The sequence below is a fragment of the Lonchura striata genome, chromosome 3, assembly GCF_046129695.1.
Source record: "Lonchura striata isolate bLonStr1 chromosome 3, bLonStr1.mat, whole genome shotgun sequence".
NCBI lineage: Eukaryota > Metazoa > Chordata > Aves > Passeriformes > Estrildidae > Lonchura > Lonchura striata.
The window spans coordinates 104,983,247-104,998,047 of NC_134605.1; the positions used below are offsets into that span (position 1 = coordinate 104,983,247).

The window sequence follows — 14,801 nt, forward strand, 5'->3', positions numbered from 1 at the left end:
AATTGATTTTGCTATTCAAAAAATCTGATTCTCAAGTCACATAATCAAATGGCCCGCATAAGTGGCAACTGTAGTATAAAAAACCAGCAAGATGTTAACATCAAGGATCCCTACCTACTTTAATGTAAAAATACTCATGCTTCAGAAAGATTTTATATGTGAAGCTACTTGTATGTATTTTTAAATCTGAAAACAACAGCCAGTTCTCCATTGTAAGAAAAAAAATTAGCAAATTTCAAAGACAATGAGCAAATTGTTTGACAAAAAAGAAATGGATCCAAGATTTGAATTTCTCTAAACACACACCAGCTTATTGTCAAACTTTTGCTTTGGCCATTAAGAAAGGAGGGATAGAATGCAAAATTTTGGAAAATATTCCAAGCTAACTAAAGGGCAAAAAGTACTAAATTTGAGGATTTATTTTTATTTTTATTTAGATCTTGTATATGGTAGAAAATTAAAAGTTTAGATTAAGTGAAGCTACCAAGAAATTTTCATGTAATATTGACTAGGTTAGAGCAAGATAGTTATTAAAACTGTAAAAAGCAATAGAAAAACTTATTTTCTTTTAAGTGGATTATTAATTTTGTGTCACATGCTTTCTCCTTGCTTCAATTTTAAGATGTTTCCTCTCAGATGAAAAAATATTTTACTTGACTCAATTTTTAATCTTTCTTTTAACTGCTAATCAAATCTTTTTCTCTTTGAATTGGCCACAACAAAATGTTTTGTTAACTTTTTGGCTTGAACAGAAAATTCACATATTGTAGCTTTTCTACTGTTGTATTTTGAGTGCAGGGAGAGAGAAAGAAACAGTTCCAAAAGTTTTATTTTTGAAAGAGTTTTAATTCATAAATTTTATTATGTCTCATTTGTAATTTATGACATGCATTATTTCTTAATCTAATTTAAATGTCATCCTCAAATTAACTAAAGACCTCTAATGAGTTAGGGTTTTTTAATATAGAGAACATTTTCTAATATTTAAAATGTTTGTAGCGTTACAGTTTTATCCATAAATGAAAATGTAGACTATTAGGAGAAGAAAAAATATAGACAACTCCTGAGACTTACGCTTTTTTGATGAAGTTTTGCAGCTACTCTTGCCCCTGGTGTTGCTATTCCAGACAAACCAAACTTCAGTTGCAAACCTGCTCCAGTTGGAAGCTCAAACTCATTGTCCATGAATATGTAGTGGACAAATAGATCCCTGTCAACACCTTTTGAGATGGCTTGTGCAATCTGGGAATTAAACAAGGAAATGAACACTAACAAGTCCACATTTTGCAATATGCACATTTTGTACTTTTCAAACTGATCAGAGAATGATTGTAACTCTATAATCCAAAAGTTAATTTCATATGGAGTAAGAATCTAATTTCCACAGATTCACTGCTTCAAAAAATATACGAAAGACTGTCAACAAAATCTGAACTTTAAATGAATACCAGAATTTTTACCAGACTTGATACACACAGGTTATCTCCCTTAGCATACACATACAAAGGTGAATTTGTTTAGATACCAGGTAATATTCTGGTTTCCCCAAAGTCAATGGCAAAGCATTATTTTACTTCAATGAAAGAAGGATATTATCTAACATTCCTAAAATATACTACATCTTTTCATTTTAACATGCTAAGAATTACATTTTTAATATTAACACATGTTTAATAATTAAAAAATTAGTCATGTAACTTAATAGCCAGTACCAAAGTTTTGGAAATTGTTCCAGTAGATATCCCAATAGTACAAATTCACTTTTTCCTTTCCCTCACCAATCCTCCAAGAGGATGCCACCTGGTTATTGAGGTTATCTTCATAGATTTCCCAGAGTCCTTCAACATAAGCCTGGATATTTTATTTTAAATGATTTTATTTTCATGCTAGTATCAAATATTTTTACGTTATACAATCTAAATCTTAAAAAAATTTTGGAAAACAAAAAAGTTTATAATGTACATTGCTGCATCAGAAACGTACCATTTCAGGAACTGTCTGAAGAGTTTTAGCACTCTTTAAAATCAAGCTTCCCAGCAGTTTAAAATCATTGAGTTTCATGTACCCAAGTTCTTCTCCCAGGATCCTTAGATATGCTCTTCCTTCTGGAGCTTCTTTGCTGCCCAATTCTTTTATCAGTTTTTCAAGGTTAAGTATTATTCCTTTCACAATATCCTGAAAATTCAGTCAGGAAGCAATAAAACAGATTTATAAGAGGTATGTAAGATCATATATCTAGAACAGGTACTTTGTGAATGTCAGCTATTCTGCAAAGAATTCTGTCCACACAAACACACCTCCAAATACAATTAGGAAAACATCTTGTTAAATAATATTAAGGATTTCTGTTAATCTCACCATAGAGGAGAAGGAACACATTGAGTAAAGCACTAAGTGTAATTACTGTGTTAAAATAGGAATGCTGTGCTGCACAGAGAATGTTTTCAAGCTGTACCTGATCCTGCTTGCCATCTTGTGAGTAGCCAAAATAGTCAAAAAGTGCCTTGGAAACCTTCTCTGGCACTTTGCCATCAACCCAGTACAAGGCCTTGGTTGCAGTGTCTGGGAAAAATCCATTCTCTCCAAACAATGCTTCCAGTGTTGGTTCAAATCCCTTTCCATCCAAGCCAAGCTGCAATGAACAGAAAGGACAAAGCATAAGTGAGTCAGCTTCTTCCTTTTCTTTGGAACTTTACAACAAACAGACTTTCTGAGGAGCAAAAATGCATTTATAGTGTATCATAGAAGCCCATGACTCTTAATGGAAGATATGGAATACTATATCTTATAATTAATTTTATCTCTGTAAAAAAACACCTATGCATAGGTTATATCTCACTTAAAATCTACTATGAGTACTTCAGTGTGCTAGTGATGATTCATTAGCACAAAGTCAATTTGTTACAGATGTTCATTTTACCCTGAGCCCTTTAATAACTTCATCAGGGTCATCCATCCAGTCAGTGGCAAGTGACATCACATAACAAATGGCTTGCTCTAAAGCCCATTGAGACCAAATCAAAGTCCCTTTGTAGTGATCTTTAGATTTCTCCCAAGGCTTGTAAAAAAAATACATTCTTCACAGAAAGTTGTTATAAGAAAACAGAAATGAGAAAGAAAGCAGCTGAATACTACTAGCAAACGTTTTTGATAATTTTTGTACCTCAAAGACATCACTTGAGTCCAATCCATAGGCATGCAGGGTGGTTTTCAGCATGGTCTCTTTAGGAATATAACTATTTGAATCAAATATCACATTTCCTTCCACTTTGGCAGAGATGGGGTCAATTCCAGGTACAGAAACTCTTTTTGAAATCTGATAATTTTGTGAGAATTTTATGAAATCTTTGGCCGTTGGGAGCTGATTTCCTTTCAGAGCTTCTTCAACTCGGCTTTTTAGACTAGGGAAGAGGGTAGCAATTAAAATATGATTAGTATATATTCCAAACACTCATTTAGTCTTAATTAAGGGATTTTTTTTATGCCTTTTGCAGACATTCATACAGCTGTGCTGATTGCTAGTGGATAGGTCTCTGCACATATTTAATAGTAAACATAAAACTTAAGGGAAAGACCATATCTGGCACTGTCCTGACAAAGCCAGTTTACTCAGCTGATGTGCTTGTTCAAATAAACAGAAAAACCAGTCAAAAACTCTTCTGCTAGGTAACTACTACTGCAACTATGGTCAAAACATTTTTTCTTCCAATGAGACCAATAAACACCTAAATTTCACTTACTCTTCGATGCCCAGTTCTTCAGAGACCAGGATGTTGGCAATGTGTGAGGCAACAAAGCTTTTCACCTGCTCACTCTTCTCCTTTGTGAGAACTCTCAAAATCTTTGCAAGATCGCTTGGGGAAGGATTTTTCATCACCAGGAGATAGGATGCTAGACGTTTGTCTGTGGGTGCATCCAGTTCCTGGAATGCTTTGAGAAGTGCAGAACGGTCCTATACAAATAGAGAAAGGTTTGCATTGATGAACTGGCTCATGGATGATATTGCTAAACCCTTTTGGGAACACATAGGGTGAAATAATCACAGAATATTCTTAATTGGAAGGGACACATAAGGATCACCGAGTCCAAGTCTTTAGTGACTGCATACCTATTTTTGTACCTTATTTCTACAGTCTATCACAACAGTTTCTTTGAAGATATTTTGCTAAACTTTCTTGAAATATCATAGAAGTTATGGCTTTATTAAAACTGATTCTCACAGAATCGGAGGATCACAGAATTGTTTGTATTGGAAAGGACCTTTAGAAACCATCTAGTTCCAGTTCTTCTGCCATGGGTAGGGACACCTTTCACTGGACCAGGCTGCTCAAAGCCCCCTCTAACCTGGCCTTGGACACTTCCAGAGATGGGGCATCCACAGCTTCTCTGAGCCAGAACCTCACCGTCACCACAGTAAAGAGTTTGTTTCTAATGTCTAATCTAAAATTACTCTCTTTTAATTTGAACCCATTCTTCCTTGTCCCGTCACTAAATGATCTTGTAAATAATTTCTCTTTATTTTCTTATATTTTTAATTTATTTTTCCCCTATTTTTTTGTTTGCCTCTTTTAAAAAATATTTTATTTTTTATCTTATTCATCCAGGTTATACTTTTACTTAAGAATTCCAATTTTTGATTGTTGGGAATCATATGTGCAGAAAAATTGTCAAAATTTGGGAAAAAGATCATTCAATTTAGGAAAAGAAGAGATAGCAAAATTGAAACAATGGGAATAGCTTTGCATATTCAGTAAGTCCTGTGAACAGCCAAGGTGAACTGAGAACAGTTTATCCTGGTTCTTTTGATCAATTTACCTCTTCAGTAATTGTCATTTTCCTGAATGCCTGGATGGCTGCTTTCTGAACTGGAAGTGATGCAGCTTCATTTCTGATACAGGTCTTCAGAGACGCTTTCACACTGGGTTTAGCTTTCTCCATTACTGCACCCATGTTTCCAATAGCCTGGCAATGGTGAAAACACAGAAAGATGATTGAAACTTCCTCTCCACCAAGAGAAGTAGAGTAATATATGTGATAATATAATGTAATATTAGTACAATTATAGTACAATATAATGCAATATTAGTATTATAATAATAGCCTGCATAAGGAAAGAAGGAAATAAAAATACCCGAAGTGTGAGGTATGTGAGTTCATCTTCCCCAGAACAATCAGTGCCAAGCAGTGATACCATGAAGTCTGCAACATCTGCTATTTCCTCTGTCACAATCTTCTTCTCATTGTAGAACCTAAAAAAGAGATAAACACATCAGAAACAGAAGATGAAATGAGGAAATGTCTGTATTTTATTCCTAAAGAGCAAATACATGAAGAGAAGAATATCTTCCAAAAGTGAACACTCTTAGGGTTTACTCTAAGCACTGTAATTTAGTAGAATTGCATGCTCTCATTACTTACTTAGTAACAGAATGACTCAAGCCATAAAATGAAGCTCTACTTGGCTGATACTGGGCCATGTTAAGAATTTCCCGTATTCTTTGTGGAGTTGGAGAAGGCAACAGCCCCAGGGTGTATGTGACCAGGTCTGCCACGAGTGGATTCACATTTCCAATTCTCAGGATTTGAAGGATTGCACTGTAGCACTCTGGAGTTCCACACTGGGCCAGGGCCTGGACAGTAATGGAGCTGAAAGGAGAAGAGATGACTTTTATTAATTAACTCCCTGTTTGCTGTTATTGCTGCATGTTGACTGTTTGAAACAAACATAAGGTAGGTTCATTAAGGTGTTTTAATATCAGTGATGTAAGCTTATGTGTGTCTGGAAGCAAATTATGCAAATTCTTACCAAAAAGAAGTTTCTTGGTTTTACAAGTTATACTAATAACCCAGTTAAATTAGAACAAGTAAGTATTAACAATATGACCATTACGTGGAAGTATCTTTTTTTTCCTCCAAAACTTTAAGTATTATCATGTAATATATTGACCCAGACTGAGGCTCAAGTTCCTTTACAGATGGAGGACATAAAGTATATGTAACCTGGCTCAAGTCCAGCCCAGACAAAAGAGTAAGGGTGTGGAGTGGAGGGCAGGATCAGACCAAACAATAGCACTCTTCATGTCAGCTGAAGTCTCATACTCAAAACTGTGTTCTTTGCTATAAGTCACACTTGGGGGTTTGGAATTCCAGCCATTGTCCTTGAGCAAAGCTGCATGAATGATATTTGGCTATAAAAACGCATCCAAAGGATTTTGTCAGGCACACACAGTTGACTTGATGCTCCCTTCCTTATTTCCCTTTCTGCATAGATCTCAGAACACTTATCTTTCTGAGAGACACTCATTACATCCAATACACCTCTAATTTAAAACTATTTGCAGCAAATCATCAACTATACCATGTTTTTGCCATGGCATTGTGTTGTTCTTGCAGTGTGAAGTGCTGAAACATACCTTGAGGTTTCCATCATCTTTGGAACAAGAGAGCCAAGAGTGCTGTTATGTAAACTCCTCAGCCCAGAAACAAATCTGTAAAAGAGTCTTGCTCTCTGCTGGTTCTCCTGGGATGCTGTAAGTTTCTGCATTTCCAGCAGAGTTTTCAGAACAGCATCGCCCTGCCTGGGCAGATTGGCATCTGTACTTTCCAGTGCAAGTCCCTTCTCTTCCAGTGCATCTAGAAATTGGAAAACAATTTCACTCTTCATGTCTTTATCAGGGAGCTATGTTAATTTTTATCTTCTGTCATACATTCAGTATAGATACAAAGTCTGTACATTATTTAATATAACTGTTGAAGTTTAACAGCTGAACAGTTTACAAAAATAATGGTATGGAATTTAATGTAATTGTCCCAAAGCTGAGTGTTTGTATACATTCTTTTATATTCTCATTAAGATTATTTCTTAACACCTCTCATATTAACAAAGTTTGCTTTTTTAACTTCTAATAAATATATGTTATATTATTGGGATTATATGTTATTGGGACTGTGATTAACAGCTGCAGATCTGAAAAGTATGTTTAAGAACAAAATATGTAGTAATAATGGATTGTTTACATTTGGCACTGAAGCTAAAAGATGCACAAGAAATTATGGGTAGCTGAAAAGGGGTCATTAAACTAATTTCCAATAAGAATAAAACTACTTTTTAAGCAAATTATATGTTTCTAATTTTTAAATAATAATTTTAAAAGTAAAATACAAAAATTATTTAAAATTAGCAGTGTTTTTAAACTTCTCAGGTTTTCCCATTTTATACTCAAACTTTTCCTTACTAAGTTGATAAAATTTCATATAAAATGATGAATTTGTTTGGTGCTTTCATCTTTAATTAATTCACTATAAAAAGAATTAGCAAAAAAATTGTCCCTGTATTTATATATTGTCCCTGTATTTATAATATTGAGAACTGCAGCTATACCTCCATCAAAATTTTTGTTAGTGATCTTTGGGGTATCTTCAAGCTTCAGAGTCTGGTTAACCTCTGTCATGACACCATAGCGATTTCTAGGAAAGAAAGAAAAATTCAGTGCTTTAGTTAAGTCCAAGTGCCTTTACAAGGTCTTGACAGGCCTCCTGCCTTCTTAAAAAACAAAATATCCATTTAGGGATAAAGTCAGGGCAGAATGTGATACATCACCATTTAGAATGGATGTTTATAAATATAGGGTAATGATAAATAGTGAACAACCTACTTGTATGAGTAAGGCAGAAACAGGTGCTTTTCACTGCAGACAGCATCTCTTATGTGCCTTTTCTTTGCATCAATATTGTAATGACAGAACTGAGTGCTCTTCAGAAGGGCAGATAATGGGGTATTCTGTAAAATAAATCGTTTGATGATCACCTTACTGAGTAGAATAGGAAACAATCATAGTTTTAAAAGCTGACACAGTTTTACTGTAAGATTAACAGTTACATATTGGAAAAGAAGGTGCATAACTGGAACCATTCATACACAAAGACAAAATTGTGCCAGTAACAATCTTTGGACTTGAGTCTCTTCTCAGGCAAAAATCCCACTGAAATGTTCCCTCAGGCCTTATTGAGGAGCTTGGGTTAGTAGTTACTTCATGACTGATCCCCTGCTGCCTACAACAAAGGCTTCTTCATAAAACCAATTTGTAATTTTTGGAATAGTTCAGTCCCCTTGTAACAGCTGTGATGTTCTCTTTAATTTCAGTCTCATGACACAAATTTTAAAGATTTCTACAAAAAAGCTGTAGAAGTGGCAGAAATTATAAAATTTATTTTTAGCATTATATGAAACCATTTTTTTTTAGTTATAACACACAAAAGCACAGATGTCATCATATCAGAAAGAAATCTGACAATATTCATGCAAACAACTTCATCTTATCATTGTGGATTAACAGGTAGATTGAACATTTTGTCAAATCACTTATTCTAGAGCCCTATCCTCCTGGACCTCACATATACTTTAGAGTTTTGAAGGTCTACATATTTTAGATGAAATTGGAATTTTGAAAATTTTGACCAACAAAACTAAAATTTGGCTATGCTCTGATAGGTTATTCAATAATCAGTAGTACCTACTCAATACATGAAAAGATCTCCTTTAAAATAGAGAAGAACATGAAAGAATTTAATTACACTCTTGCTCTGTATCTATTTTTCTCTATTGACAGGCAACAATATCACAGTCTGATTGAATGGAAGGGTGCAAGAAAACTATGTTTTCAAAAAATAAATATAAAAGCAGTCATGGTAGTGATTGTTTATCATTTTAAGTGCTGGTGTGAAAAATGCTACACAATATAATTTTTAATGGCATACTTACTAGTCCTTTTACAATGGCAATGGGGCTGACGTGATCTCTGATGGGACTGAAGTTGTCACAGTCTTTCAGGTACCTGGTAATTGAAATATCTTCTGCAACATTCCCTTTTCTGGATTTGAATTCAACTTCACTGTCACACTTTCCATACACAGTATCCTGGAAAGAAGAAAGAAGTCAGTGCCTTTGCTCGTGCTGTCAGACATCTTCTGAGCTACCTGAAAGGCACCCTTTCTGATCTGAATGTCCAGGCCTTTTGAAAATGATGCTCAGGAATAACTCTGCGTAGGTGAGCTTTTTTCCATTGGTTAACACAATAAAGTTAACTTTCACAAAAAGTTAACCTACCATTGGAATTGTTTTAATGTTTTCCACTGTTTCTGTTGGCACAAGGAGAGCTGAGATGATACCTCTCTTGAGATTCAGTACATTCAGAGCTTCATCCTTCTCTGGATACAGCTTGACTTTTGTTCCATCCTGAATGCTGAATTTTAGCTCATTCCTGCCCCCCAGAAAAACAACATTAGTATGTAATCATATTAAAGCCACACAGTAAAGAACATGTTATCAATAACCTACTGGGCTAAAGATAAAGCATCATGTTTATCTTGGTCTATTATTTACTATTCACTGCTGTTACTAACAGAAAGTACTACTATTAAAGCAGCAAAATTCTAGCCAAGAACATTTTGATTTTGCCAGATTACATCATCTAAGGGCAAACAAATACCAAGAGCAATGTCTGAAAGATGGAATTGCATAAATTTGGAGAGGAGATAAATTTTTACAATGTGATAATTATTAACTACTGCAAAAAACTATAAAATAATGGGAAGGATTCACTACTAGTCTGAGTCTTTAAAGAAAACCTTAACTATTTTCTGTAAAACATATTTTAACACTGTCTCTAGTTGGTTTTATATCTATAGCTAGTGAGACAAGAGGACTACTGAGGCACTGAAAGAAGCATGAAGGTGCATGACTAACAATATGCACTGACAAGCACTAGAGATTAGCTGGGTGGAGGGAGCAGAAGAAATTAGTTACAAAAGCAAATATGTAGGGAAAAGATTGGCTACACAGTCCATTAGAGATTGGGATTGGAAATCTGGACATCAGTCTCAAATGCCTTTCTATTGCACAGTCTGTTAGCAAAGGAAAATTATCTTAAACCAGCTGAGTGCAGCCATTTGAGAATCAACTTACAAGAAGGAATAATAATTACACTTGCAATAATCTTTTGAGGGACTATCCAATAACTTCCTGATGTAGATGACAGAAATGAAGAAATAATTCCAGGTGAAAATTTTGTATGTAAAATTCCCTTCTCTACTGGCAATTGAGAGCTATGTTAACCCTAAATTGTATCAGGGATTGTTTTGCTGTGGAATCAGCTTACAAATCTACCATGTTATCATTAAAGGTGTTCCATGCCTAAAAAAACATAATCAGAGTGGACTGTTTACACTGTCCCAAGTATTGATGATAATTGACATTGCTTACTTTGACATGGCACTTGCAAAGTCCTCAGAGTACTTGGACTTTTTCAGAATAGCCCTTCCCTCAGTGTCAACACCAAATGTCTCCCTCAGGGAGCAATGCATTGTCCTCAGGATGAAGCGGCATAGCTGAGGTACCTCCAGTTCAACCTGAAAACACAAATATTATGTGTTATTCTTTTTAGCATTATCACATTTCCAGGATCACCCTGCTACTGCTTTGAGATTTCCTTGGGTTTTGTAAAGTGTGAGGATCACCCTGCTATCAGCTGTTGGGAAAGACTCCAAAATGCTCTAAACAGCTTAAGGTAACTCCATGAAGGAGATAAGAGGGCAAGTATTTGCTTGGCTAATAGCATGGATCATACTAAATGAGCAACTTAGTTTCTGAGAATTTGGAGTATTAGAACTGTATGAAAAGTTGAGTCATTACACTGATCAATATTTGACTCTATTAGAACAGTATGTGCTAAATAGAAGTATTTTTCACAGTTACTCTATTTCAGGAAAAAACAATCCTCAAAACCAACATCATGTTGAGAAAGTTTTGGGCAAGGTAAGGTGATGTTGGGCAGATGGGACCTTTTACTCCTACAGGCCTGGTATTGTCTTGAGTTACCATCAGCAGGCTCTCATGTGTCCTTCATGGCATCAGTGAGTGATTTTAATTCAACTTCTAGAATGTTTGATGGACATTGGTAGACTGAACCTGGGAGCTAGGGAAAATGGAAGTACCAGGTCTTGCCCCTTTCTCATGTAAAAGTACAGACTGGCATTGAAATGCATGGGCACAGAGGTATGAAGGACTTCTGCCATCCTCAGTACCTCTCTCTGGAACAGGGGAGGTTTAGTCTTCATAATTCTCAATATGTGCCCTTCAAAAGGATGATTTTGTTTGGAAAATCATTGACGGGTTCTCCACAGCTGCCAGCTCCCTGTTGTTAAGTACACAGTCCCCAGCTGGATGTATTTACTCCTCTTTGCCTACCTTGCAAGTGATCTTTGAGCCACTTCGAGAATCTGCTGTTCCTGTGACCCCACTTGATGTCTCTGCTTCATATGAATAAACATATTTTCTGAGGGGCTTAAATCTGGTTGCATCCTCTGCAATTGGGGAAACAAGAGTGGTTTTATGACCTGGGTAGGATATACATATGTAATCCTTACAGTGTGTGCTTAATGTTGTATAACTAAAATGAATGCCAGAAAAAGGAAGCCTGAAGACCCATGCTCCCACTATTTCCTTTTACAGAATATCTTTCAGACAGAGAAGTGATGCCTTCAAGTCAGTTGCATAAGACAAAATTTCTAGGAACAGCATAAGTTTTGGGGTCCATTGCTCAGATGGGATCTGACACTGTGACCCCACCTGTCCTTCAAATCATGCCCAAAAAGAAATGAGAAAGACAGGAGAAAACTTGAACTGTGAAACTAGTTTAAAAACTACCCTATGGCTTCTAAATTGAGCCAATCAAATTGTAATTTTCAAATTGGTAATAAAAAAGATTCCTTTCAGCTCAGATTTTTCCATCATAATGCAAATAGACAGAGATGCTTTACCAATCACATGACTGAAAGCAAAAAAAACATAAAAATAGACAACACACCAAAACTACCATTCCTTAATACAATTTAACCTGAATTTATGGATGATCTTTCTGCCCCAGCCTCTCTGAAATATGATTAATTCACTTATTAGATAATAAAATTTTACTAGGGTAGATTATTTTTAATGGATATAAGCTTTAGTTATATAAAGAACATCCAGAAGAAGGGAAAAACACTAAATTATGACTAGGACTATTGCAGGAGGAAGTATTTCCAGAGGTGTTCTTCTTTCTATCAAAGGAAGCCCCAAAACCTAATAGGCTTCCTCAAAATAATGAATTCCACCTGTATTTAACCTTTCCTGTTGCCTTCAAACTCAACTATCTGTAATTTTAAATATAAAGAAAGAATTATAAAGCAAGAAATATAAAGCAAGAAATATAAATATAGAAATATAAAGAAAGAAATAGTCTCTCTGTCAAATACAGGAGTATAAGATATTTATTTGGTGTCTGGAATGAGTAACATAAGCCAAACGATATCCTCAATCACAATTCCCTCCCACTAAAACTGCAGGCATTGTTTCAAACTAAAGATGATAATCAGGCACTTGAAGTCTGTGTGTTGGAGCAATCCAGGTCAATCTGAAGCAAAAATTACTGTTCCTTGGTTTAGACTGAGCAACTCACTGGAACTGATTCTGTTGTGATCCTGAATGAAAGGCAATTTCCTAAATTGCTTCTCTGTGGTTATTTGTTACTGCCTGACCTTATACAGTCCTTATCTACTTTTACAGAAAAACCAAAGACAGTTAATTCTAGTGAAAACCCAAATACCCACCATCAAATTTGTATGACTTTGCCTGCCTCTGCCTGCAGGAATGTAGCTCAATCTTTTATCAAATTTTGTCACATCAGAAGCCAATGGAAATGTTAACATTGCCCTTTATGTCACACCATTTCATACATAGAGAGGACAAAAAAATAGTTGTCCTATAAATCTCCTTTCCTCACTACACTATCACTTTTATTAGCTTTACATACTTTAGCTGAGATTATTTTCATGTAATTGCTAAACAGAATTATTTCAATAATAACTAACAGTCATACAATAATCAGCATCTTAAAAACATTTGAGAACTTAATTAAATTATCTAGTTAACTCTAGGATTAGCTGCTATTAAGAGATTAATCACTAATCCTATCACTTTTGACTATCTTAGTCTCTAACTGTACTCAGAAAAATTTGCAACACTGGTATCTACATTGCTAGAGTGAAAATTATTGCTTCATATCCTGCTTCTAAACAGAAATCAATGAAAAAGGAATAGAGAAACTATAAGCTTGGAAATACACATGACAAATAAGTAATTGTATCAAAAAATAAAGAAATTGGCAATGAAGCCCAGCAGTCTTTGAGGTGGTTCAGCCATCTGAAGTAAACCAAATTGCCTGGAGATGGTGCTAAAGCACCCAATAAAGAAAAAAAAAAATAAAACAAACCCTGAAGACTAAAAACAAACTAACACATTCAGTACTTTGACCCTGTGGTGGAACATTATGTATCTAACCGAGCAGTCAGCACCAGGCAGAGTTCATGACAAAGACAGAGCATAAAGTCAGCATTTCCTGACTCTTGGCTTGTTTAAATAAATTGCTGTCCTTGCTGACAGAGTTGATGATTTATTCTACAGGTATTTAGTTAGAAATCTAAGTGCAATTATGTGGGCTTAGCAGCAGCTGTGAAGGGTAAATAAAAGGTGAGATTCAGTCCACACTGAAGTGTAGTGTACTTAACCTCACTGTTCAAGCTTTGCGTTTAGTAGCCAGGGATTTCTAGATTAAGGAATTTGCACCTGACAATTAAGAAATAAATTAAAAAATCCCAACCAAACAACAAACTCAGAAACCCAACAGAAAATAGTGTCTTAATGGGAACTTTAGGAAAGTTCAGAAACTTAACCTCAGCTTGTCCAACCTTAGGAAACGTTTAAAATTATTTGAACCAAGACTAATGGATAATTGAATACGTAAAATAAATGGCAAGGAGGACTTAAGAATATTACCATCACTTTCATTTAAGTTATTTCAGAATAAAAAACTAGGAAAACTCAGGCTTTGAAAGATGTTTTTAGTTAAAATAGTGACATAAGTAAACAAAAGGAAATGCAAAAAACCACTTACTTGAACATCCTGGATTTGCATTTTCAGGTGATTCTTCTGTAGAAAACCCAAACAAAGAACATTAAAAACTGGAAAAGCTGTTTATAAAACTATTTGTAAAACAAGATGGATGAAATTCACCATATAACACATTTTACTTTTAAATTTTAGTCTATTTGACCACACAAAAATGCTGCAAAATGGATGAATGGCTATACTCTGGTTTTTGTATGTTTAAAATAGGACAACTTTGCAGTTTAATACAAAAATTATCTGCCAATAAACCTTTTCTGAATATTGAGAGTTTATTCCTTGGAGGAAAAGAACACTGGTTGGAAGCCTATTAAAGTTTCAAATTAAGAAGAATAATTTGCTCCAATCAGTTTTAGATATGTTCCTATTCCTTAGATATTACTCTATTTAAATAAAATAAAATAAAACAAAATAAAATAAAACAAAACAAAATAAAATAAAATAAAATAAAATAAAATAAAATAAAATAAAATAAAATAAAATAAAACAAAATAAAATAAAATAAAATAAAATAAAATAAAACTAAATTAAACTAAACATAATCTACTAATTTTTTTTCTGCATTTATTGGATGCTCTGTTATTGTTTGGGATATCACACATGAAGGCCAGCACTTTCCACAAGGTTCCCTGCACACTTTCTAAGTTTTCATTCTGGAAATTCTAAGTAGACCACTCTATAGAAATAGACTGTAACATTAGTCACAGTAACAACAGTGTCAGAAATACTACTATTGCTATTAAAATAAAATTAATAATATCATTAATAACAATTAGAAACAATGTTTATTGTATAGCAATA

At 34.6% G+C, this 14,801-nt stretch overlaps 1 protein-coding gene across 1 annotated transcript in view; it reads right to left on the minus strand.

Annotated features, from left to right (window-relative positions):
• The window catches only part of APOB (apolipoprotein B), a 35,031-nt gene that overhangs the window by 19,386 nt on the left and 844 nt on the right, over window positions 1-14,801 (minus strand). The window contains 16 exon segments of the mRNA XM_021525334.3: window positions 1,075-1,242; window positions 1,984-2,175; window positions 2,456-2,632; window positions 3,164-3,401; window positions 3,741-3,952; window positions 4,816-4,962; window positions 5,132-5,249; window positions 5,419-5,646; window positions 6,414-6,633; window positions 7,382-7,467; window positions 7,656-7,780; window positions 8,762-8,917; window positions 9,107-9,260; window positions 10,262-10,407; window positions 11,246-11,361; window positions 13,989-14,024. Coding sequence (XP_021381009.2) covers window positions 1,075-1,242; window positions 1,984-2,175; window positions 2,456-2,632; window positions 3,164-3,401; window positions 3,741-3,952; window positions 4,816-4,962; window positions 5,132-5,249; window positions 5,419-5,646; window positions 6,414-6,633; window positions 7,382-7,467; window positions 7,656-7,780; window positions 8,762-8,917; window positions 9,107-9,260; window positions 10,262-10,407; window positions 11,246-11,361; window positions 13,989-14,024 — 2,519 coding nt within the window.